The following is a 25,082-nucleotide window of genomic DNA, read 5'->3' on the forward strand; positions in this document are numbered from 1 at the left end:
ATATGCAGTAAAATGGGAACAAATCAGATGAGTTACTTATTTATTCACAGAAACATATCAGCCCCAAAACTGAATAGAAAACAAAGTGAAGTAACATGTCCCAGATATGTAACAGCAAAAGAATAGTAATATAAATCCCAACATCATAATGCTGTAAGTTGAATTTAAGCATGTTGCATGACTTATAAACTGGTCCTAAGTAAATAAAAGCTTAAGAAAGCATAACAAAAATATATTTTTATCTTAATACAATAAGCAAAAACATCTTTATTTTTTCCAGTTTGCTTGTCCTTTTTCATATAAAAAAAAAAAAGAAAAGTGTAAACCTGCTCCTCATACCATTTAAGTCAAAATCTAACCTCAATTCATCTATAATTGTTTCCTGTGCTTTAATAATAAACAGAGGCTCTACTCGTGGCATCAAGGAATAGAAACCTAACAGAGGAAACTGAAACTGATCTCACCAGCCTCGCTGCCAGCTGACCTGGTGTTATCTCAACTACTCTAAAACAATTTCCTGCAGCAGCATACATAGATAGTCACAACACCCAGTGATACAGCAGAGAGGAAAAACTAGGACCTGCAAGCAGTTTTTTTTTTTTTGGTAATCTTAACCCGAAGCAAATACGCAAACATGAACAAAAAAAAACACATTTATTTCTACAGAGCATTTCAAAGAGTTAATATTGCTTTAGCTTGCAGTGTCTTGTGCAGGTTCAGTCCAGGGCATTCTCCCTGTATCTACAAAAGAACGCAATAAATTACCAAGGAATTATTAAGGAATCTAGTAATGTAATGTGCCTCAAATATTTAATGATGCTTTTAAAAAAGCTCTAGTACAGAATTCTTTAACTCAGTTATCTAGTCTTTCCTTCCACAGGGTTTTAAACTATTGAAACTGTTAGTGTTTTACTGAATATGAAGAAAAAAGCAACTGTAGTTTCCTAAAGTGCCACAGAACAAAAACTTGAGTCAGGCGTAATGGACAGAAAACAGACTTGAATATAAAAAAGGAAAATATCATACACCCCACAATGGTATTGAACTTCTAAAATATACAGAATCCCAGCTAGAGAACAATTAACATAACAAACCAAGTGTCCCATAACAACCCACAGTGGCATCTGGAGCAGCTGTGTATGTTGATGCCTCTAAATGGGACTCTGCTTTTTAAATTAAGTTAAATTTATAGATTTGACATATCAAATATGTAGTTTTGCCTGAACACAAAGACTGCAATCTGAAAATGATAGAAATGGAAAGTAGAGGTAACTCAAAGATGTGTTTCAATACAGTGGTACTAGTGTCCTGGCCAGTGTAAATCAGTTATCTAAGCTCTTATAACAAAACCATCTTTTTCAGTTAGCAAACAAAGACGCACTGTTCTTTGAACTGGTTTTACTATTCCTTCTAGGTCTTTGGTCTCCCACAGTAACTTTTCCAGAAAATAAAGGAAGACTGTTCAGTACATGCAAGCACTGGCCGAGAAGAGAAGCAAAAATTCAAGTATACATACAGCCTGTAGAGAATACAGTTCAGTTTGACAGAAAAAGCGCCATGAGTATGTCGAGTGACTCCACAGGAATTGGCCAAAGTGCTGATTTCAGATCAGTGGATAACGCAGCTCAAACTCCAGTCCAGAATCTCTTCAATGATGCTGCTTATGTGCCAACATGTGCCTCAGTAAATATGAAAATCAACCGGACCGTTGCTTCCTTTTAGGAATGTGATCAGAATGGATATTTCCAGCGCGGTGACACGCTGCTGCTACAACCACATCCACTCGGTCAGATCATAGTTTATACTGTGTAAAAATGAAAAGAGTACCACTCAGTTCTTGAAGGCTCCGCAGCGGCTAGCTCTGCTAATGAACTCCTTGAGCATTGCTCCGTCCACCTGCCAGAAGGCTCCGGTCTGAGTCACCTGAGTCAGATGGTTGACACAGAACCTGAAACAAAACTCTTCCAGGTCCTGGAAAGAGACACATAATGAGACCGGATTAGAATATACTAAAATCTAATATAATGTAATGCAGAGAACAGAATAGAAACGACCAAACTGACACGATCCCTCTGGAGAGTACAATGCCACAGCAGCACCATCCACACAACAGCACAGTGTAGGAGTCATTTCTAGAATAGGGGTGAATGTAATGTTGTTCATGCAGTTCACTGGGTGTACACCGGGTGTCCCCTTATTCTTTGGTCGATATAGGAACTTTAAATCACGTGCTGCAAGAAAAAGTGTTGGTTTTATAGAGAAGTTGTTGACTGCAGTAATGGATTCTCAAAACAATACTATTGAAAGGACAGTTAGACACATGCAGTACTGTGTTTCAATCAACATGTCAATCACTGTCCCATTCATGCAGTTGCCTGAAACTCAGACTCAGCTGTTGTTGTATAGAGTAAGACAATAGGATAAATGTGTCGGGGTAAGATGAACCACCACTATCAGCCGCTACACGTTAACATCTCGGTATTGTTGTGCACAGTCTGTCTGTGTACATTGTACCTCTGCGTCGTATCGTATGGCGGCGGACAGCAGGGTGAAGGCATTTTCCACAGTGATACCGCTCTTGATGATCTGCTGACACAGGCGTTTCAGACGGTTTTCGCAGTAAGAGGTGGCCAGGTCCAGCAGGCCTGCGGACGACACACACACACACACACACACACACACACACACACACACACACACACACACACAGAGATAACAGTGTAAATACATCGTTAAGCTGATTCAGTGTGAATAAGAGAACACAGTATTTGAATTGCTAACCGATGGCGTCCTCAGGAGGAAGGTCGACGGTGTCTGTGTAGAGAAACTGCAGGAAGGATCTGTAGACAGGGTAAGAGAACTGGCCAATCTCTATCACCTCCTGCTGATCCTCCGTCCACTGGGAGCGGAACATCGATCGGAAATGCTCACACCTATTTGAAACAAAAGACCTCTATTTGTACTCAATACAGGGCTGTGTATTGATATACTCCCTCTGTCTGCCCCTGCCTGTTTGTTTGTCAGCAGGATTACGCAAAAAGTACTGAACCGATTTGCACCCAACTTTGTGGAGGGACGGGTCATGGGCCAGGGAAGAAGCTATTCAAAAGCAATGCTATCACTGATTTAGCATGATTACTTTGTAGTGACATCTATGTTTTATATGCACACACAAACACACGCCCACCTGATCTTCAACACAGCTTTGTGAACATGAATGCATTTGCCGTCAACACTGAATTTCAGGTCAGCCGTTTCTGGACTGTCAAACTCTTTCTTTAGAGCCTCGGCAACAGTCAGGAAGTCATCGTGCTCTGGAATAAAGCCGAACACGATGTGCATGTAAAAAACAGAATTTCTTTTCATAGTGTTGGCAAAATAAATTCTTCCACACAGGATCAACAACCTCTCCCTCACCCATTGACATGAGCCTCCACATGACAGAGGGCGTGGCGAAGCAGGCGAAGACGTCGTCGGTGCTGGCGAAGTGAGTGATGTGAGGCAGGACGATGGACTGACCCCGACACTGACCCCACATGTACACCTGGAGGATGAACACTGGTATTAACATCACATCTACCAACATCTCCATCATATAAAAACAATCTCAATGCGAGACATGAACTGAAGAAAACTCTGACCCGGATATTTCCCAAAATATCAAACTATTCCTTTAACAGTCGAGGTTAAAATTTGCAAACTCATTTATCAATCAAATCAATGTGAAAACTATAAAACAGGAAATACACAATCACACAAAACATACTCACATATGAGCCAAACACATATAAACACACAAGAGGTACCTACATTCAACAATTGTACACAAGATTAATTGCATGTATACCTGCCCACTTTGCGTCTTCGCTGCTGAGGTATGTGTTGAATGGCAGGCAGCGACCTCCACAATCCTATTAAATGAGAGATGGCTATACGTTAACACACAGCCTGACAAACACCATGTTTTTATGTATAAAACTGTGTTTTTACTGTGGCGGGATTTGGTCTATAGTCTTTGTTTATGAAGGGAAAGACAACTTCCTTTTGATCACTGGCAACTACTTAAGACCAGGAGCAGAGGGAGGAAATGAGGACAGGAAACAGGAAAGTGGCGTCTTAACAGGATGGGAGAAACTTCTCCCGTACCTTTCTTTGTCAGCCATGATTTGTACTGGGCTGAGGTGGTTGGTCTTGTTGCCGGTTCCCAATTGACCGTAGGTGTTTGCTCCCCAGGCATACAGCAGCCCTTCATCTGTTAGTGCCAGGCAGTGGCCGTAGCCCGATACAATCTGGAAAGCAGGGAACGCTTTAAGCTCGACTGGTGCTGCAGCAGCTAACAATTACCTCGTCAACTACACCATCAGACAGGAGAACTGTGGTTTGGGTTTGTTAGATAGTCACAATGACCGACTAACAGGTGGGTCATGTTTGGAGTCATTTTCATTTTCCGCGGCATACACACCACCAGTCAGCATTACATTAGGCTGCTGTCCTACCTGTTGAATACACAGCCCTTGGAGTCCAGTGAGGCGGCAAGGCGTCAGCTGGTTTCCATTGTTACCAACACCCAGCTGTCCATTGCCATTGTAGCCCCAGCCATACACCTGGACAAACATTAAACAAGCCTCTTTACTATACGACGCTCAGATTTCTCACATGGAACTCTAAGGGTTCATGTAACGCCATCTTCACCTCTCCGTTGTCGACCAGAGCCATGGAGGAGGTCTGACCACACGCGACGCCCACCGCGTTCTTGCCCTGCAGGCAGCCCGTGACTTTCCTAGGGTAGGGCTGGTTGGCTGTGGAGCCGGAACCAATCTGGCCACAGTTGTTATAACCCCATGCGAAGACCTGGAGGAGCAGGGAGGTTGAAGTGCCGCCATGAAAAATAATGTTAACGGCTGAATCAAATTTACCACATTAAAGTTTTAAAAGCATCTGAAAACCCCCCAAAAAGAAAACCTACCCCACCCACACGCTGTTCTACAAACTGAGGGAAGCATGACACACAAATACATAATGTAGACAGAGAATGCAATTTTCACGCAACACTGTGAAATGTGGAGTAACATTTCACATAGCAACAGCCTTTCCTGCTTACCACACATACACACACACAGCCTAATTAGCTTTAATGCCTTCGGGTTAGAAATAAGCTGCTTAGTCTGACACGAGCTGGACAGAAGGTGGCTACGTTAAGGCTTGAAGTGACCCTTCTAAAACTAAACATAAAACACAAACATACTGGTATATGTAAATATGCTAACATCAAAATGTAGTGCTTTCAAATAAATTACAGTCATTTATGTGTTGAATGACAACTCGTTGAAGCCTTAAGAAGAAATCATTTTTCTGTGCACCAGCTTTTCCCTTCTATGACTCATCATCTACTGTGTGCCTCTCCAAACGTCAGCTACAGAGCTATAGAGGATTAGTATGGGGATGCTCCGATACAGTCATAGCTGAAATATGATACTTGATCCAAATGAGAATGACAACATTTATCTTGAGGTGCTAACGTGTCAGGAAAGATGACATTTTACATCTGAACTAAATGAATTATTCAATATATTTTAGCTATGGTTATCTCCCTCCATCACTGCCACAAGCAGCAGGTGGAAACATTAAGAATAAAACAAATGGAAAACTACAAATTCCTATTTTTTGTCTGTAGTAACAGACAGTCTGCACTGGTCTTTAATGTTTAATATTAAACTGACAGCTCAGAGCTCACACAGTCATTACATAAGGGATCAACCTTGATATTTGATTTTATAAATGATGATTTTTTTATCTTCCAAACATTACATCTAAAAAAAAAAAAAAAAAATCAATGTAGGCTAGAATAATCAGTAACAACAATGAAAGTGGAGAGTCATGAAAACAACAGTCACCTCTCCATCCTGAGTCAGAGCCATGGAGTGATGCGAGCCGCACGCCACCTCTTTCACCTTCTTGTTCTGCAGGTTAGCAGTGACCAGCACTGGGGACAGGCCCTGGTTGGTTGCCCCATTCCCCAACTGACTGTAGCCATTGTGCCCCCAAGCAAACAGCTGTCCATCTGTAATGAATCAACACAAGGATTATTCAGCGGATCGGAGGAGGCAGAGGCTTGTGAATCATGAGTTTCACCATTCAATCTTCTGCTAAAAATCCTACAAAAATACAATCCAATACAAGAGAAGAAGTATCTAAATACTTCTATAAGAGACAGGAGCACTTATACTTGGCAGGGTTTACGGTGAGAGGAGCAGAGACAGACACCTGTGAGTGCAAGTTTGAGATTTACTATCTGAATGATTCACACAGCGAGCATTGCATGAGTAATAACCTACCTTCAGTAGCCAACAGGACGTGAGGTCCGCTGCCATAGCTCAGGCTGATGACCTTCTTCCCTCGCAGGAAGTCTAGTTTCTTTGGCACAATGGTGCTCAGGCTGTCTCCTGTACCAAGGCAGCTACTGCAGTTCACGCCAAACACAAATACCTGGGAAATAATGAACAACTGATCAACATATACTTCACATGAAAGGTGAAGGGAGCGTACACAAGCTGAAACACGTGTTAGGATGTAGATGCTATTTGAATATAGCTTGAAATATAATGTCAAACTTGAGCACATAGGCACAAAGCATGCCACACAAACACATTACGGAGTTTAACAGCTTTTAAATAGATAATAATGCCTTAAAACCTTTAAGTATAGATAAACAAGGACAAGTGAAAGAGACAGGGTATGCTGAGGACACACTCCTCACCTCATTTCCATGGGTGATGTAGATGGCTTCATTAGCAGAGGTTCCAAAGACACAAGCCTGTCGGACCGTGGCTAGCTCCTCAGCGCTCAGCAGAGAGAACAGGGGCCACTTACTGACGTCCACCATGGCTCCGGCAAAACTCAGCCTTCCTTTTCGGGGAGGAGGAGTCAGGGGTGACACAGGAGAGGAGGGAGGAATAGGAGGGGGATGACGAGGAGAAGGGGGAACTTGAGGAGGAGGATTTGATGTTGGTGGAGGCGGAGGTGGCGTGCAAGGAGCAGAATCATCCCTGCTGACACTTCAAATAGGACAACACAAGAGTTAGATGTGAATAAATAGAACAAGGCAGAGACAAAGGCTCTTTTTCTAGTAACATATGTCATAAAATGAAAATGTGCTCCCCTTCTTTAAAAAACGAGTGAAAACAACACATTTCAAAAGCAGATTGGACTTAAAAACCCTGTAGTAGACAGGTGAACAGATAAAAACATACACAGACAGATACACTCTGAACTACATGCAAACAAAATCTTATGGTTCTTAACCTGTTCATAAGAACCAGAAATGTGTCTTGCAGAAACTAAAATTCTTCAGCTTCGAGTGAACAGGTGAATTCCTGGTCTAAGTCATGACTAGTTCATGGCAATAAGGCATAGCATGCAAGCAAAGCAGCACAACTGATCTATTATAGCAAGGCTTTGTGCCTCATATTTTGCTGCCGCTGAAATGAGCCAAATTCTACACAAATCTTGGCAATTAATTGTATTCTTGCCTATTTGAGAATGTTAAATGTCTCGTTAAGCAGCTATGACTCAAGACTTTGCTAAGCCAGATTCGCCCTTCAATTCGGCATATGTACCAACTTTACTAAACACATCAGTAACGTACTGATACACTGAGTCTTATGTATCATTAGCTGGATATATCCTGCAGCGGAACTTTTAAATTGCTTGATTTTTGAGTGGAGTTCGGCGACGAGTTCTCTCCATCGGGGCTAGCCAAAACACATCCTATAGCATTGTCAGCGAGCCATAACTGCGTTGTCTAACTCAAGACTCCCCTTTCAGCCAAGTGTCAAAAAAATGTAGCCATTTAGTGATGCACCACAGCAACCTAAATGGCACTGAAGCATATGGTAAAGGGGAGAAGCTAGTAGCCTTAGTTAAGCGCTTTCCTGTGCTCTTCATACCTAAAGCATCGCTCCATGACAACGAGACGACTGGGAAAAGACAGACAGACAGCGACAACATGTAATTACAATACCTCTATCAGTAAAACATCCACAAATACGACACGTAAACTAGCAATATGAAATTACCCGACTGAAATTGTTTGCCCGGTGTTGTCAACAGAAGCGCTGCCTGATCAAACTGCGTCGAGTGTGGCCAATACTTCGTCTCCTGTATTTGTGGCAGACTGGACGCTGCACCGGCGCATTGCTGCCCCCTTCCGGTCATTAGTTAAACAGCAGTTTAAATGTGGGATTGAAGAAGTTCTGAATTGTGGAAAAAGTTTTAAAATGTTCCCTTTCTTTATTTTTTTAATCGATCGTGGCCAGCATATTTTTCCAGTCAGAATTTATACTTTATAATTATTCAAACATGAAAATAAAACCAGTGTGGCTTATATCAGGAAAGACTAAGAAACCACAATATTTAAGTTTCACTTGTTGATATTCACTGTCTGTATCCTTGCCCTGTTTCCCAAAGACCCTTTAAATTAATGTAACAGATAGTTAAATGCAGTTCATTGACCTTATAAATGATGAGTTAAGGGCCAAAAATACACACAATTGATTTCCAATAGATTTCATATCTTTAATTCTTCTATCCCCAATAAATAAATAAATAACTGGACTTGTTGATTATGCACAGAATACTCAGTTGTAGTTTTCCTTGATGACCTGCAGGTGGAGTACTACCACATAGCTCTAGGCTCAGCAGCTTGGATGTGCTGCATCATTTGGGATGCTCTTTTTATATGACACAGTAAATTTGTTTTTTGGTTTTTTTTGTTTGTTTTTTTGGCTTCAGGGTTTGAATAATGGGTCAGCTCAGTTTTTTCAGGCCAAGCATCAGACTGATTATTATGGTTTGCAAAGAGGGGACCTTACTGGACCTTACTTCCTTCAATGATTTTAAAGATTAACTTCTCAGTCTAATAACACTGGACTTTGGTTGACCATCAGCAGCAGCTTTTCTAGTTCAAATGAGGTAAACATGCTGAGTCAAAGCTTCAGACCCTGCAGCAGCCTGAGTGGAAGGATTCCACTGATTCTTATGGAAAAGGAGCCAATCACAATCAAGACCAAATGTGTTTACGAGAGGTTGTCTTGGGTTGATGTGTCCCAAAGAAATGTGTATTTTTTTCTAGCATTTGTAAAAAAAAAAAAAAGAAAAAGAAAGAAAAGTTTTATATTACAGTGGATCAGATTAAATATGAATCCTTGCAAATCAGGACAATCATTTCCACTTGGGGTTCCACAGCAGCACTTGTCTTGCCGTCTATTCTGTGGCTTACAGGGAGGTTGTATGATATTCCCTGGTCGCAGGCCATGTTGTGCTTTTCTCCCAGCGCTGCAGCCAACAAATCAATACATCAGCAGGCTTAGTGCTAACCCACTTCTCAATAGCCTGGTGTACCACTATGTGCTGCTACAGGCACTCAGTCTACAAATCTGCCACTCATGAGCAAGTGCTGTTGGTCCTTTGCTGGACAGTTGCTGGAAGGAGCAATAAATCTCCTTTGCTTACTGTGAAATGCTTTTCACATAAATTGCAAGGCTTTAACGCAGCAGTGATTTAACCCAAAGGCAGCTCATAAAAAGGTCCTATAATCATATTGAGAGATGTTTTGCCCTGAATTCAGGCTCACAGGCACACAGTCAGGTGTTCAGTTATATCTTATGTTAATGTTATGTAAGTCGTGAATAAAAAACTAATTATAATAATAAAATAACTAAATAAATCACACCTCAAATACGACCAGATGTGCATCCAGTAAAAATGTTTTCTATTGCATTTTCCACGGAGGAAGGGAAGCTACAGGTTATATTAATTTTACAATTATGTTCTCCTTCAAATGGTGCAGGTATGGAATGATGACATTTTAGGGTCCAGCTGCAGGACAGGGCCCATGAAAAACTTGATCTCAAGTTTTATTTAAGAAGAAAAGAAAATAAAAGAAAAAGGAAAAGGGAGCCACTGCAACCAGATGAAAATAAGTAGAGATTTATATCAAGTAGAGAAGCTTTGGGCTCTTTCCTATGAGCACTGAACTCAAAAGTTGCCTCTTTTGTGGTTCATTTGCTCTTTCTGAATTCCTGCTCTCAGATTTCAGCCTGTTTCCTTCTCTCTCTTCCTCTCACCTTTCACTCTCTTCCTTGTTTTTTCTCTTGCACCTTTGTCATCCCACACCTTCTCCCTCCTTGTTCCTACAACCCTTGCCTTTTCTATTGTTCTACTTCTTCCTTTACTCAGCCACACTATATGCTGTGTAGAATAAATGCATCCACCGTACACATACAGTACATGCAGCTGTGGCTGTTTGCTCACTGAGCTGCAGCAGCTCTCTGTGCACACAGATGATATTTTGCCCCTTGATGACAGCAATCCCATTCTGCAGCCTTGAGCTGTATAATACAAGTTGTGAACAGAGTGTGAAAAAAAAAAAAATTCTGCCAGCCGTCAGTCATCCTGCAGTAATGACTGTGTGTGGGTGTATCTCTTATGTGTGTGTGGTCTTTGTTGTGATCCAAATGTCACAATACACAAGTCAAGTTGAGCAGGAGACGTGGCTGTTTGCGAGGGTCATTATCCTGGACTCATTTGCCAAATACTGCAATGCAGCTGAGAGTGAGGTTTGTTGCTGGAAATCCAGTGTTTGTCTGTAACTGGTAGTTTGTGTTAGTGAGTTTGAGCAGCTGATGTGGATCCAGCACCATGGACAGCGCCAGCTTGCGCCTCTGAAACCACTGCAGCATTTCTGTGGTCTCCTCAGTGCGAATCAAATTCACCAAGCTGCACTTCAATTCCACAACATTTTATTCTAAAATGCTGAAGGTTCTTCACACCATAGCAAAAATAAATAGGAGACTAGCAATTCTCATAGATAAGACTTCATTCAGATGAAGCTGTTTCCCATAGACCATACATGCACGTGACTGCAAGAGCCCAGTGTTACAAGAGAGTCGTGCAACAGGTGTGTACATTGGCTGATAGGACAGACGGCATTAAACTGCAAGGTCTTTAAACGGAGTTTGGAGTTACGCCTCTCTGACATAAAGAAGGATGCGCTGTAATGAGATAGCAGTTACAAAGGTAGATATGTGGTGGTCTCGTGCATTTATCAGTGACGCCATCTCGCCCCCCCCCCTCCAAAATGTTGCCGCTTATGGTTCATATCCAGTCAGTCCACATACTGACGGTGTGGGAACCACATGTCTACGTAACTGCAAACAGCTGCTCACTGTGAGGCTGCATCAAGTTGCACGGGCGAACCGGAGGTAACTTTTTCCTTCAGAATAAGAGTCGAGTGGAAAGCAAGTGAAACTAATTTCAAAGAAAAAGAACTAAGGCTGTAGCTGTGCACAACTCTAAGGTGATCAAATCAGGAAATGGTGTAAGTTACTTTGCAGAAAGAAGAGAAATATATTTGAAGTACAGAAACAGCCTTAAAATGACTTCCCTCATAAAGACAGTTAATTTAGGGGAATGCTGCAGGCCTATGTAAATGCTTTGGCCATTACCTGTCACTTTAATGCAGGTATGAGTAACTTTTTGAACTTCAGCTGTAATTTACTGCACATTTTTTATCCAATTTCTTTCCTTTTTTCTTTCCTGATTGCCTGCTGAAAATTGGCTACAGAAAATAATGTTCTTTTCATAAACCATGTGAAAATATAGTATAAAGGCCTATGTGAAATATATACCTTGCTGCATAGGGGGAAAAGAGAGTCTCCTCACATGTGCTCAAGTTAAAAAGCAGTTAAAAACCTAAATGTCGATTTATTCGTTTTATTCTGAAGGTGCCAACCGGAATGCGTGTTTTGCTGAACTGCTCTGACTTTGGTGCTGGTTGGGTATAGATAGTCAGTGCACCTCCTTGCGCCCCACCGGCCGTCGGTCGTCTCGAGCGCAGCAGAGAAAGACGCTGAAGCAACAGAGAAGCGCGAGAGGACCACGAGCCGGACCCGGTGTTCTTCTGCTTCTTCTTCTGCATTTAGTTTCCTGGAGTGGTGGAGGCAGCAGAGCCACAGTCCAGCAGCTTCTCTCCATCAGCAAGGTGAGGAAGAGGAAGAGGAGGAGGAGGAGGAGGAGGAGAGAGGAGAGAGGAGAGAGGAGAGGAAGAGGAGACAGACAGACAGACAGACAGACAGACAGACAGACAGACAGACAGCAGCAGCAGCAGCAGCAGCAGTATCTTGGCGCACTGGAGCTTATGGATTATTGAGAAGTGGAGGCCGAAACGCGGATCAAATATTCATAAGGACTTTTGAAAGAGAAAAACACAGAGTGGGATAGTGCAGAGATTCCCTGCAGTGATTCACCTGGCCGGTCCAGCGCTGCCTGCGCGCTCACTGACCAGAGACCAGAGAGCCAGCGCTGCTGCTGGAAGAGGATTCTGCATCTAGCGTGTGTGTGCAGTGTGTCTGAGCGAGTGTGTGTGCGTTTGGAAAGGAGCCCCCCTGCTGCAGTACTTGCCTAGTGTGTGGGTACAGGGATGCCACCGACTTGCTGACGGACACCCGGTATCCGCACTCCTCCCCTCCTCCTCCTCCCCTCCCGGACGGACGGACGCACCGACCCCTGCGATCCCCACTAATATGCAATGGTTTTTTGTGCAGAAGCCGACAGCTGCCGCGTACCGCCGACTTCACGCTAGCGCCGCCGCATGCCTGTCAGCCGCTGCCGCTCCTCTCCCCGCGCCGCGCGGCAGACGACGCCATTTGAAGAGGAGCGCTCGCGGGGTTTTCACGCCGCGGCGGCCGGGCGGCAGCAGCAGCGACCGCTCCTCCGCCGCTGAGGACCACCGGCCGCTGGGGCAGCCGGAGTCGGACACCGCGGAGAAAAGCGCCGCAGCGGTTGCTCTTTTCCTGCCGCACGAGGACGACGTCGACGCGGAATACGTGCGGTTGCTGATTTCTGGGCTTGTGGAGGAACCGGGCGAGAAACCGGGCGACGAGCCGGGCTTCCTGCTCTTATTCTTGTCTATGGTGCAGATTGGGGGGCCGAAGCACCGCCGAACTGAGCCCAACAGCTGGCCGGCTCTGCTGGCATGCAAACAGGGGGGCGGATCAGCCCCCATGAGGTGGGTGAATTTTAGGCTGCCGCATCCGGAGCGCCTCTCGTCCCCCACCTCCTCTTCCTCCACCTCCTCCTCCTCCCCTGTCTCGGCCAAATCCATGCGGTTTATTTGGAACAACATTTTCAGCAAAGGATCGCATATGCTGCAGTGTCTTTGTGGCAGGAGCCTCAAGAAAAACAAGAACCCAACTGGTGAGTTTGTTGTGTGTGTGTCTCAGTGTGTGTGTGTGTGCCTGTTTCTCTGTGTGTAAGTGCGTGTGTATGAGGTGATAAAGAAAGACTTTATTACGTGTCTGAGCCTGTGCGTGCGCGCAACACTCTGTGTGTTTGTGTGTGTGTGTGTGTGTTTGTGTGTGCGCACTCGCGCGCGCGCGCGTGTGTGTGTATTCCCTCCTGAGACTGCACTGTTCGACTGCTTGCTGGTGTTTCTCTGCAATCGCAGTTGTGCAGCAAGTGAGTGCACTACAGGGAGGGGGAGGGAGGGGAGTTATGATGGGGAGGGGGGGCAGAGTGAGGGGTGGGGTGATAACTTATTAGCACAGGTAGACTACAGTGGCAGTGCGTGCGAAAAAGCGTGCGCGCTGTGCGTGTCGTGCGTGGCAGAGATGCTGCAGAAAATCAAGTCTAATGCAGCATGCAGACCCGTTCAGGCTCCACTAACCTGCATGATTAAACAGCACATGGCCTTATTTAGACTTCCACTGTGGATTTATACTAAGGAGTAGGAAAGAGTCTTTGTGTGTTTTTCTTCTGGCTGCAGACATTTCAGTCTGACTGTGCGAACACAAACATCTCCTCTCATGAGATCCAAGACTGAATGTGATGCTGTGTTCAGCAGAGCTCAGAGCTTCTCTGGGAACTGACTTTAACAGGGTCATACAGTGTTTAATGCTACTTTTTCCATGTAGGTGAGACTTAATTGTGTCCAACATCAAGCTGGGTACACCGACAGGCAACATCTGCATCCTCTAAGGTTGGATTTGTGTGCAGATGTGCGGCCCTTCTGTCACATGTCCCTGGTTGTATTCATTAGTGTGCAGCCACAATATAATTAAGAGTGAAATTCAGTTTACTACATTGTCATGCTCCCCAAAGAGGACAGGACACATTTAGATTTGCCATAAGCTTTGACCAAACCAAACAGTTTGCTTTGTTCTCCAGCAGATTTTCCACCATCTGCTGTGGGCGAGGGCAGGGCAGAGATTGTCACTGGCATTGTAACAGGAAGTGGATGTTGTTGACATTATTGGCATATTGACATTGCATCAGAGAGTTGGCCTCTGTATCTTCCACAGTGTTTAGAGGGCAACAGCAGGCTCCAGGAGGCAGAAAGCTGTGGTCAGATACAATGTTTCTATGAGCAGAAGTGAAAGTTTGTCCAAACTTTACAAGGTCCAATCGCTGGTTCATTTTCTCACTGTTGCATTTCATCAGTTAAATGACAAAAATATATAATTACTATTAGTTCTGGCCCTGACATGGAGTCAGCTGGGGAGTGTATCTCCTGTGATCTTAAGCAAACCAAAAAAAGTGTCATCACTTTATGTAGGAAGTAGGAAAAGTTGAGCTTTTCACATCATGTGATCGGCGGTCAGAGCCTGCAGCTGGACATTACTCACTGTCTTACTCAATGGCGCTTCATCAGGCCTCAGATAAAGGAACGACGCACCACAAAGTGGAAACAGATGTGGTTTTTTTAAAAAGTAAAAAAAAAAGTTTCAACTTTCAGCTCAACTTTCAAATCTGTCCTGCCACCATGCAACTCTTATGATGCACGACAAGCATAACACGTCCACAGTAAACACCCTACTCAGAGTAAACCACAGACAAGGGATATTCTGAAGGTGTGACGAGGTCAGAGACATTAATGCTGTGTCTACTCTTTGTCCCTGAATGCTAAACAATCATTTTTTTCTGTTGGTTACAAAGCACTGTCCCTCTGGTTTGGAGCTGATGCATTAAAAGGACAGTCGTGCAAACATTTCAGCACCATAGACAGCAGCACTTAGCATTCACAACCTCTGAGCTGCAGCAACTTTTAACTGCTGGAATGAAATTTTCCAATGCATATCACTATGTTTCAGATATTTAATTTGTTTCCTTTAAATAACCACTGGCTTTAGTTTGGAGAGAGATTACTTTTATGATGCTGGAGGAATGGGATATTATTTCTATTCACTCATTTTCAACTCACGGAGAGCATCACATTGTGTTAGGCCTGATCAGTGATATTCCCTCATACATAAATATCTGTTTTGCTCTCCGTCACTGACTGACGAGTGATTCAGCGTGTAAACAATTTATGAAAGGCTGGTAGGTCTTTCCTCTGGAATATATTTGTACCTTCTCAACAATCATTTAAAGGAAGGAGGCATATGCGTGCACCATGTGCACCAAAGATAAACTATTAATCTTGCAGATTAAAGATGAAAACAAAACCAAATGAAACTGACGTTGGCACAGGTGAAAGAACTCATTTGCTACGTTCTTTTCACTGCCTGCCAACACACCACTACCTGCAATTTACAAAGGGGTCACGTGACTGGTTGTGTTGTTTTGTGTCCCCTCCCGGCTCTGTGTTTCTGCTGCAATTCCTTTTTTTATATTGTGTCCCTCTTTGCTCATTAGATCAACTGAAGCTGGACTCGCTGGATTAAGCAGGGACTTTCAGCAACACTGAGCCGAAACCTCTGGACTCACAGTTTCCCTGCAGTTTCAAACTCACTCTTTAGGTGTGGGACCTCATTAAAGGGATGGACTTCAAGCCACATTTGTTGTCACAATACTGATGCCTTATGACAGTTTAATGTCCTTTTGATCAGTAAAAGTTCAAATAAATCAGTCATAAGTCACAGTGTATTTAGTGGTGAAACAGTTGATTGAAAGTTCTTGTAAATAGTGCTTTCATACAATAATCTTGACTCAAGGTCTACTTATTAGCTTTGTCTTTTTCTTGTGTTTTCAACTGCATCTCATGGTCTTCTTCAGCAGATGGAGACGCCTCAGTTGAGATCCATTTCCATCTGCTAATTCTACTTTAAGGTGCAGCTGAAAGCTTGGTTAAAGCTAGTAAGTGGACTTTGATTTATCTATTATTAGTTGATTAATGAACTAGCTGATCCACTGAAAATGAGTTGATTGGATTCTAAGTTTAAAAAATAAAAATACTCACCTGTTATTTACACTGAAGATATTGTATCATGGTGAAAAGTGTACACACACACACACACACACACACAATGCAAAGAAGAACAGCAGCACATAATTTACACCATCTTTGAGAGAAACAAGTAACTCCCCACCTGCATCCAGCAGCCGGTTCTGTGGATTTATAGCAGCCAGCACCGTTTAGCTGTCACTTTCTCCTTTAATTAAAGAAAACGTATGAACTCTTTCTCTCGGCGTTTTAAGTGTGTATGTGTGTGTTTATGGAGAACACGCACAGCTGGTGGTGAAATATGGACCGGGGAGAGATGGCTGGAGAGTTTGGCTGACTCAGCATTTGTTGGCGGCTTTTCCTCTGAATTGCACTATTTAGCGACGGTCCACTGGGAAGGCAGGAATACAGCCTTGTTTAGTGTGTATGGATGCGTGTGTGTGTGTGTGTGTGTGTGTGTGTGCATCAGTATGCATGATGACTCACTGAGAATCAAGCTTAAGTTTTTCGTTCGTTCTTACCAAGATGGATTTCTATGCAATTTTTAAAAATTGAAAAATAACAAGACTTAAAATCAATAGCTCCACTAGTGGTCCATAGATGAGGTAATGTTTGCTACGGAACAACATCAGTACTATTTTTAGCAGTACTGGGACTCAAAACACATTTTTTTTGTGCCAGAGGAAAGGCCACAGGGTCATTAATATTCATCTGGTCAGTAACCTGTTGTCATGTTATTTGAATTTATATAATCTCTAAGATTTTAGCTCTAGTTTGGTTTCCCATGGTAACAGCAAGTGTGTTTTAATGACACAGGTCCAACAGTTCTGTTCATGTTAAAACATGTCTGGGGTCAGCCAAACGGGCCTCCACTGGAAACAACCGAAGAAGAGCAACCGGTTTGTCTGTTTACAGTGCAGCCGAACAAATCATGAGTTTTACTGTATACGCCAAGGATCGGCAGTCGAACATGTTTCTTCATCTACCTTTCTTCCCTCACAATATTAAACTGCTTCGCTAGCAGAGGGCCCTGAAAAGAGACCCTATTTTTAGTGAATAATAGCATCGCTAACAAAGTACCGTTAACCCTGGTGACAAATGCACCAGATGTCCTGTAGCGGACATAGGCAAACTCTGCCTATTCTGAAAAAGTACAACAGATAGTATCACAAATATGTCATAATTACAATCTAAAGATTATACAGTGCCTTTATAGTAAGTAAATTCAAGAAAAAAATAACTTTTCTCCCCCATTCAAGGCCACGAAATGTATTTCACAACATGTATTCAGCGATCAGGTCCGGTCCCACTGCTGTGCAGCTTTTTCCTGTGTGAATGGAGTTGCAGTGTTGTAAGTGGGACTCCCTCCGTTTCCTCCACATGAATCAGTATCATTCATTTTTAAAAAGGAATAAGGCACAATGTTACTCAATGTCTTGTGTCCCATGTGGCGTGACCCAGATAGAGACTTTCACCTTTTATAGCACATGTAGGCACGCACACCCACGCACACACACACACACACACCCCCACACACACACACACACACCCCCACACACACACACACACACCCCCACACACACACACACACACCCCCACACACACACACACACACCCCCACACACACACACACACACACACACACACACACGTCTGCTCACCTTCTCTGGAGAGTTGCCATTAAGGCATGGTACTTTATGTTTTATTTAACCACTGGAGTATAGCAGTGGGGTTCGTGCCAACTCAGATTTGTCTCTGTAAGTGAAAGGCCCACACACACACACACACACACACACACACACACACACATATATATATAAATACACTATATTTAAATTCTATTTTAGTTTCAACCCCGTCAAGAATAAAATGTTGCAGAGACATGTCCTCAAAAGTCCCACCGGTGGACACAGTTGGAAATATTTCATCTTTTCCCCCCAAGCTCGCAACAAAGTGAACTTGCGTGCGTCGGTCTCTGAGTTGCGTGCCGTCACATCTAAAGGTGATGAGTTGACAGAACAGTGACAGTCATAGTGACGTCTGTCCTCTAAGGTCACACGGAGGATTTTGGTGCAGTCCTCTAATACGCTCCCTTGGTGTGTGTGTGTGTGTGTGTGTGTGTGTGTGTGTGGCGAGTGTGTTCATTAGCTCATGGCCTCATTGTCCAAACACACTGAGTCTGCAGAAAGACATTATGACTTTGCTGGTCTGATCTGCCTGTGCCTGAACTCGTCACGTACGTCATTGTTCACACAGATACACACACGCACACACAGAATGTGTCAACTAATCACACCCCTACCACATACAGAGCAGTCACACGTCATTTTATATAACCAAACAAAATACTTTGTTAGCGAAAAAACACACCAAACTCAAATGAACTTTGCAGACAAAAGTTTCTAATATGATATCCAGTGGCTTCTGCTTGATCCCCCACTGACCTCTGACCCCTAGGAGCAGGTACATATACAGTATAACAGTGACGAGTGCTGGGTATAATAGCTGCAAAAGCACACCTCCATGAATGTGATTAGTTGTTACTGAGCTGGTAGCTGAATGTGCCAGTGAATGTGCCAGTAGACAGAGAAGCATGAATACAGCTACTGACGCCAATCAGCTGATGCAAGTGGCACTAAAGGGCTCTGCCTGAACTAACACCATGTTCCATATTCTCACTTTTGTGAATTGCAAAATCAAAATCTGAAAAAGTATTTTACACACAGTGACTTTGGGGCCTTTTGAGGGCCCCCTTGGTGCCAAGGGCATCCTGCTTTGCTCATTCGGTAATACAGCCCTGGCTAAATGTGTAATGTAAGATACTGTTAGGAGTAAATCTAACAGTGAACTTTAACAACACAGATTTGTTCAAAGGCATTTTCTGGATGATATAAGTGGGTTTATTAAAAGTTTAACTTGCATACAAATCTTTTTAAAAAAAATTTTATTCTAAAAAGCACTAGAGTCTGAAGTGGCCGTCTGCACAGTGTTGCTTTCCTGCGTGGAAAGAAACCAGGTGCTACCGGGTGTCAGACGGAGAGAAATAAAAACCTCCTGAGAAGCTGGTGCTGTTGATTATAGTGTAACTCTGCTCAGCATGTGGAAACACTATAATTTTCAAAAATGACGCAATGACCAAAAGAGTATAGGAGGGAATGCGTATGTGTGTCTCTGTGTGTGTGTGTGTGTGTGTGTAAGCGGGCATGTGTGTGTTTGGGCTGCTCTCGCTCCAGGTTTCTGTCAAGAGAGAGTGAGTGCTGAGTGTTATTTTTCCAAGTGCACTTGAAAAGCAGCGGGGCATCAAAGACTGCACCAAGAAGGGTTCTCACAGACTGAATGATAAGAAGCAGAGAAACACTTGACAACAACTCAGTCTCCCTCTGACTCGCTGCAGGAAAAATGCTTAATTGGCGAGGCTGGAAAACACATACAATCACTCTCTTTTTTTAATGCTACAGTATTGAAGCATGAGGGCTGGTGATATTGTATACTTTTCCCTCAACACAATCACCTCTACTCTAGTTGCACTTACTAACTTTTCCCAGAGCTTTCAACCATTTCACGCAGACTTTTTGGCATGTGAGCTCAACAACAGTCGTCCTCGATGTTGTGCTCCGCGTGGCTTTAAGCATGAAGGTTGATTCTTCTAAAGTAAGAATCGTGATCTTGAAGAGGATGGGTGTAATCAGGAAAAATAAACCTTTCAATGGCCTACATGAGTCACCGATGGACCTGGTGCTGCAGCGTCCTTAGTCTTGGATCCGTCTTCATGTTTTTAGGCTAATTCATTACAGCTGTCACACTTTCTGCTTTGTTTCAGGTGTTTTTTGAATGTCCTAAGTCATGTTGATGATTTCTGCGCTCTGCTCTGAACGTATGCTTTTGTTTTTTCTGACTTTCTGACTTATTGTATTCAGGCTAATAGTGATCCTTAACCAAGTACTTTAAGTCAACTAACTAAACTTAACTTAACCAGATCAGCAGAAGATCACATCATTTTCCAGAACAACCAATACACTGACAGGGCAAAACATATAAGAATGATCCTGAGCATTAGAGTTGAGTATGGGAATATTAAATGATGATAAATGTCTCGCCTTGAAACCAGGAATTTAATTTTGAAATTCAACCACAAAACAAGTTGAAGAGAAAAAAAACATGTCCGCCAACTTCTCACTCTGTAGCTTTGCCTTAGCGCCTCCTCTCTTTATCTCCGCTCTCAGCCTCTCTCCCCCTCCTTTGTTCCACCTCTCACTCACTCACACACACACACTTGAGCTGGCTTTTAATCTTCCCATGTCTGCATTAACCTTTCACTTGATGACAGCCCCGCATGACATAATCACCATATCAGTCCCACTCACTTATGTGTGTGTGTTTGTGTGTGTGTGTGTGTAGCCATGCATTGGGGGACACTTTAAAAAGTGAGTTTTCAAAAAGAGTCCATTGTGCTGGTGTTTACAGGTGTGCATGTGTGTGTGTGTGTGTGTGTGTTGGTTATGGACTTTGAGTTTATACTGAAGGTAGCAGAGAGGAGAATAAAGGCGGCTTTGGGCAAAGCTGAACCAGGTAAGATGCTCTTTCCGCTGGAAACATCTGTCCTGAGAGAGAGAGAGAAAGAGAGAGAGAGTGAGAGAGAGACTTAGGAAAACTGTCACTTACTTTACCTCTAAAGAGAATCAGTAAAATAATCGAACTATTTGTAACAAGCTTCCTTGCAGTGTCTTTTGTGCAAATATACAGTTTGAGGTGCCAGCTGTGGTTGTGTATTGACTTATTTCTCCATTTTATTTATTTATATTTATACTTTTAAAAAAGTATAAATCTTCTTTTAAATCTTTTCTTAAGACTCACTTTTATCACATGGCCTTTTATCGACTGTTGTTTTTATTGTTTATTTTAGTTTGGATTTTATTACTTGCATTTCTGTTTTTATTGTAAAGAACTTTGTAACTTTATTTGCTGAAAGGTGCTATATAAATAATAATAATTATTAGTTTAGTGTAGTTTTTACAGATGTGAAGTTAGTGTGTAAGAGCTTCCAGTCATACAGTGTGTAAAGATAAATTCAGGCACTTGGTTAAAATAGCAATAAGTCAACTTCCCTTTAGTTAAAAATTACCCTAAAAAACCAAAAATGAGTTTCTGATTCTTCCGAATTTTGACTGGACACTTTGTGAAACAAAAGATGATCTGAACTCTCATCCCAGTCAGGGTTCAGGGTGATGTTCTGTTGGTGAATTTGAGGAGTTTGAGAGTCGCTGTGAAACCATGAATGCGGACAGAGACTGAGAGAGTAGAAAACACACACAGGGAAACTACACAAGCGGATGTGCCCTTTGTAGTACTTGATAGGTCAGGCGTCATGCTGTAGTGTCTGTCTGGGGAACTCTGCATTGTATAGCTGTGAATGATATGTGTGTGTGTGTGTGTGTGTGTGGTAGACAGATAAGGTCTGTTGCTTCCTTCCTTTGCAAACTCATTTTCTTCTTCTTCCCCTCGCTCGTCTCATGCGATCAACTAACTCTAATCAAACCACTTCCTCCAAATCCTCTACTTCAAACTTTACACTTGTTGAGCTGTAGCTGAGAAAATCTGTGGGTGGTAAAAACTAAACACCCCCGTGAATGCAAAAAAGCCGTCCCACAAGGATCACAATGGGTGTTTATATTCACTGGGCTGGAGGTTGAACTAAAACTGCACCACCCTCCGCTGAAAGACCTGCTGACTTTCATTTTGTACTGAGTAATTTCCTTCAACAGCTGGGTACTGTATAGTGCTTTTTGCTGGGGACTATTTTCAGCGGTGGATTGACACTCGAGTGAGTATTTTCAGCAGCTGAACCTGTTGCTGGCAATATGAAACATACACAATATCTCTCACCTGCTTCAGTGCAATATAGTAATTATGACATGACTCAAAAGCAACGCCTCTTGACAAACCAGCTCTCTGATAAACTTGCTCTTGTGTAGTGAGAATATTGGGTGCGATTTCATGCCACACAAAGGAAGAAGGAAAAAGGGAGGCATCAGTTGTATCACCTCAGATTTGGAGTTAAACATCATCATCACAAAGATTTACTTCCAACAATCCACCACCTGGTCATTCCTCCTCCTCCTCCTCCTATCCAACTGTGAACTTCTCTCCGCAGAGAGGTGTGAGGAATAATAATAAGTTTGTTCATAACACAATAGCTCAAATTAGCCATTTTATTACTCAGGCTGACGCCGCCGAGAATAAGAAGCTTAAGCCCTCGCCGGCATGTGCACGAATGTGGGTGGCGCTGAAAAACATTCTCCTTTGTTGAGCTTTGAATGCTTGACAAAGTTTTATCTCTCGTCACTTTATCTACCTACGCTCTGTGTTCCCGTTATTCAAAAACTAATTTTATGTTTTATTCAGTCAGCTGCACAGAAAAAAAAACAAGGACCCTAAAAACAGCTGCTAAACAAGCCAAGCTCTCATCTCCTTTTTTGGGAAAACATGGAGCAGCTAGTTGACATATTGTCACATGCAAACAAACATAAAAGAAATTTAAACTCAATCTGTAAGAGCCTGGAGCCTGGTGCATGATGCCCAAGTGTTGTGACATTGCCAACACAATTAAACAATGGCCCTGTCCGAGATGTGACTGACTCACTACAAAGAGGCCAGCAGGTTACAGTGATGTAAACATCTCCGAGGCAGGAGAGGAAAAAAAAAAGAAAAGAAAAATCACTGCCATTACTCATTAAAAGTGCCAGTACGCTGGAAAGTGCTGCTGGCAGAGGAGTGGTGGGGCTGGGAATTGTGGTTGAAGAAGTGCAGCTGCTGGGGAACCATTCAGTTCAACTCTCTGACCCAGATCACTGCAACACACACACACACACACACACATACACACGCACACACACACACACACACACACACACACACACGGCGACACAACAACCACAGCGACCCCAGCACAAGCACACATCACAGCAGAAACACACATACAGTAAGTAACCACAGTGGGATAGAGAGTGAATGAATTAGTATTGACAGATGCATTAGATTTCTCTGACGCTGGTCCAGTCGGCACATTTCTGTCCTTCTGATGCGCAACTCTGTGCTTCAAGTGTTTGCACTTAATTATCCCTCGCAGCACCGCTCTCCACCTTTCGTTTCACAACTCAGCAGTATCGACAGGGGTTCCCGTTTCGGCATGAAACCAAGGCCCAAAGGGGTTTAACAGGAAGACGCCCGAAGAGGCGTGGAGCGGTGCAAGGATAAAAAGAAGCAGACGCAGGAAGAGAGAGGGAGTGAGCTCAAGCTATTACATCCTGAGAGGTTGAGGTGATCTAGATGAGCTGATGACCCTCTGCAGGTCCCTCAGCTATAGAGGACGGATGGAAAATAGTATTAAGACTACGTTCACACTGTGAGACTTAGTGCTCTTTCTTTCTAGATTGGATTTTCTTATGCAGCTGTTCATGTTATCTTTTAAAATGTGGCCAATATTAGACTCCAGTGTGAAACTGGTCATGGCCCTGATGTGACCCGCATGCACAGAAGAACAACAAGACGTTTGTGCAAATGATAACTTCTGTCTCTCCAAAAGAACAGACGGAAGTAGTAGGTCTGGGCTGTTTCAGCAAAAAGACAAAAATAAACCCCACAGCGATCGTACACACTCTGGATCCAGGTGAAAGCTGCAGCCTCATACGCGTCAGTATGAGGATGTGTAGGTTAAGTGGAGGAGATGAAGTGGCTTCGCGGACGACTGCTTGACTGGCTGACTGACTGACTGCACCGCACGATCTATGTATAGAGAAGTTTGGCGAGGATGAGAAATCAGGATGTGCTTTGTGAAAATGAATAATGCATTTTCACATTCTTTTTGAATTTCTTGATTTTCCTTCCTTCCTTCCTTTTTCTGCATTTCCTCAACCTCAGTTCTCTTTATTCAGTATTAGAAAAACCCAGAGTCAAAACTTAAACAACACCCGCCTTCAATCAGGCTCTTGCTCGGAGGAGTTCTCCCTTCAGTCTCTGTAGTTCAACCCCCCCCTCCTCTCGTCTTCCTCTGTAGTTCTGACTTTTTTAGGGGAAAGATCTGGAGCGCTTATGTAACCGCTGTGACGCAGTGGTCTTCCATTTTCAGCTGTTATCTTTCTTTTTTTTTGCATAGAAAAATTGCCAGCCTCCTCCTGTACCTGCTTTAGCTGCTGCTCTGTGACCTCTGACCTCTCTGGGCGAAAAATCCCGAAACATGGGGTTAAAGCTCCAAAACAGCACCATATTACTATCCACTGCTTTTCAAATAGCCGCAAGGATGCTTCATACGGTTAGATTTCATTTACTGAATATATATACATCCCCTGCTGCTTTAACAGGCAGCCTTAATGAATGACAGCAAGTTAGAGCCGATTGGATGATTTCTCTCTCTGGGGAAAAAGCATGACTAACAGGAATTGACTTTCACTGTTATTACTTCACACTTCAAAGTACCAACAACACCAGAAATATTAGAACTGCACTTCCTGGGAATATCCCCTTGAAGTGTCCCCGAAGCTTTCAAAAAGAGGGAGATCAATAGTAATACGGGAGTTGTTCACGAAGCCCTCCATTACTGATGACTCCTGCTGCTGTGAGGAGTCACGAGTCAGACTGAGAGGGTGAGATTTCTCAGACTGATACGTTGATATTTTTTTTGATATATTCCACATACTGATTATTAAAACACTATCTTTTATTGCCCAGTGGGACATGTCGTTCATGGAGATACCTCTATCTACCAAAGGAATCGCACATGTTCCCACTGTCTCCTTGCAGTTCCAAGATTATACTTATTGACTTCAAACACAGCATTGGTGGTGGGGGTGCAGGGATGGGGGGTGGG

At 43.2% G+C, this 25,082-nt stretch overlaps 2 protein-coding genes across 2 annotated transcripts in view; one reads left to right on the plus strand and one right to left on the minus strand.

The window, feature by feature from the left end:
* Window positions 1-23: 23 nt before the first annotated feature.
* On the minus strand, window positions 24-8,115 carry LOC111237550 (RCC1 and BTB domain-containing protein 1-like). The gene is made up of 14 exons (XM_022766684.1): window positions 8,076-8,115; window positions 7,947-7,976; window positions 6,758-7,055; window positions 6,336-6,486; window positions 5,895-6,061; window positions 4,693-4,851; window positions 4,497-4,604; window positions 4,147-4,289; window positions 3,848-3,911; window positions 3,418-3,544; window positions 3,188-3,314; window positions 2,782-2,933; window positions 2,515-2,645; window positions 24-1,971 (listed from the first exon to the last, which is right to left on the minus strand). Exons 2-14 carry the CDS (start codon window positions 7,961-7,963, stop codon window positions 1,831-1,833), a joined length of 1,785 nt encoding a protein of 594 aa, XP_022622405.1. The 5' UTR covers window positions 7,964-7,976; window positions 8,076-8,115; the 3' UTR covers window positions 24-1,830.
* A 5,039-nt stretch (window positions 8,116-13,154) lies between these two features.
* The window catches only part of LOC111237548 (fibroblast growth factor 14-like), a 40,782-nt gene continuing 28,854 nt past the window's right edge, over window positions 13,155-25,082 (plus strand). Inside the window, exon 1 of the mRNA XM_022766682.1 lies at window positions 13,155-13,254. Coding sequence (XP_022622403.1) covers window positions 13,161-13,254 — 94 coding nt within the window. The 5' untranslated portion in view covers window positions 13,155-13,160. The remainder of the gene's footprint in view (window positions 13,255-25,082) is intronic.

Source organism: Seriola dumerili, unplaced genomic scaffold (assembly GCF_002260705.1).
Source record: "Seriola dumerili isolate Sdu_G_001 unplaced genomic scaffold, Sdu_1.0 BDQW01000998.1, whole genome shotgun sequence".
In the NCBI taxonomy this organism is placed as follows: Eukaryota; Metazoa; Chordata; class Actinopteri; order Carangiformes; family Carangidae; genus Seriola; species Seriola dumerili.

Coding starts and splice junctions, on each gene's coding strand:
- LOC111237550 (XM_022766684.1), bottom strand. Junction 4,290..4,496: donor AAGGGCTGTGTATTCAACAG/GTAGGACAGCAG, acceptor CCTGCTTTCCAG/ATTGTATCGGGCTACGGCCA. Junction 3,315..3,417: donor GTGGAGGCTCATGTCAATGG/GTGAGGGAGAGG, acceptor GCTTTATTCCAG/AGCACGATGACTTCCTGACT.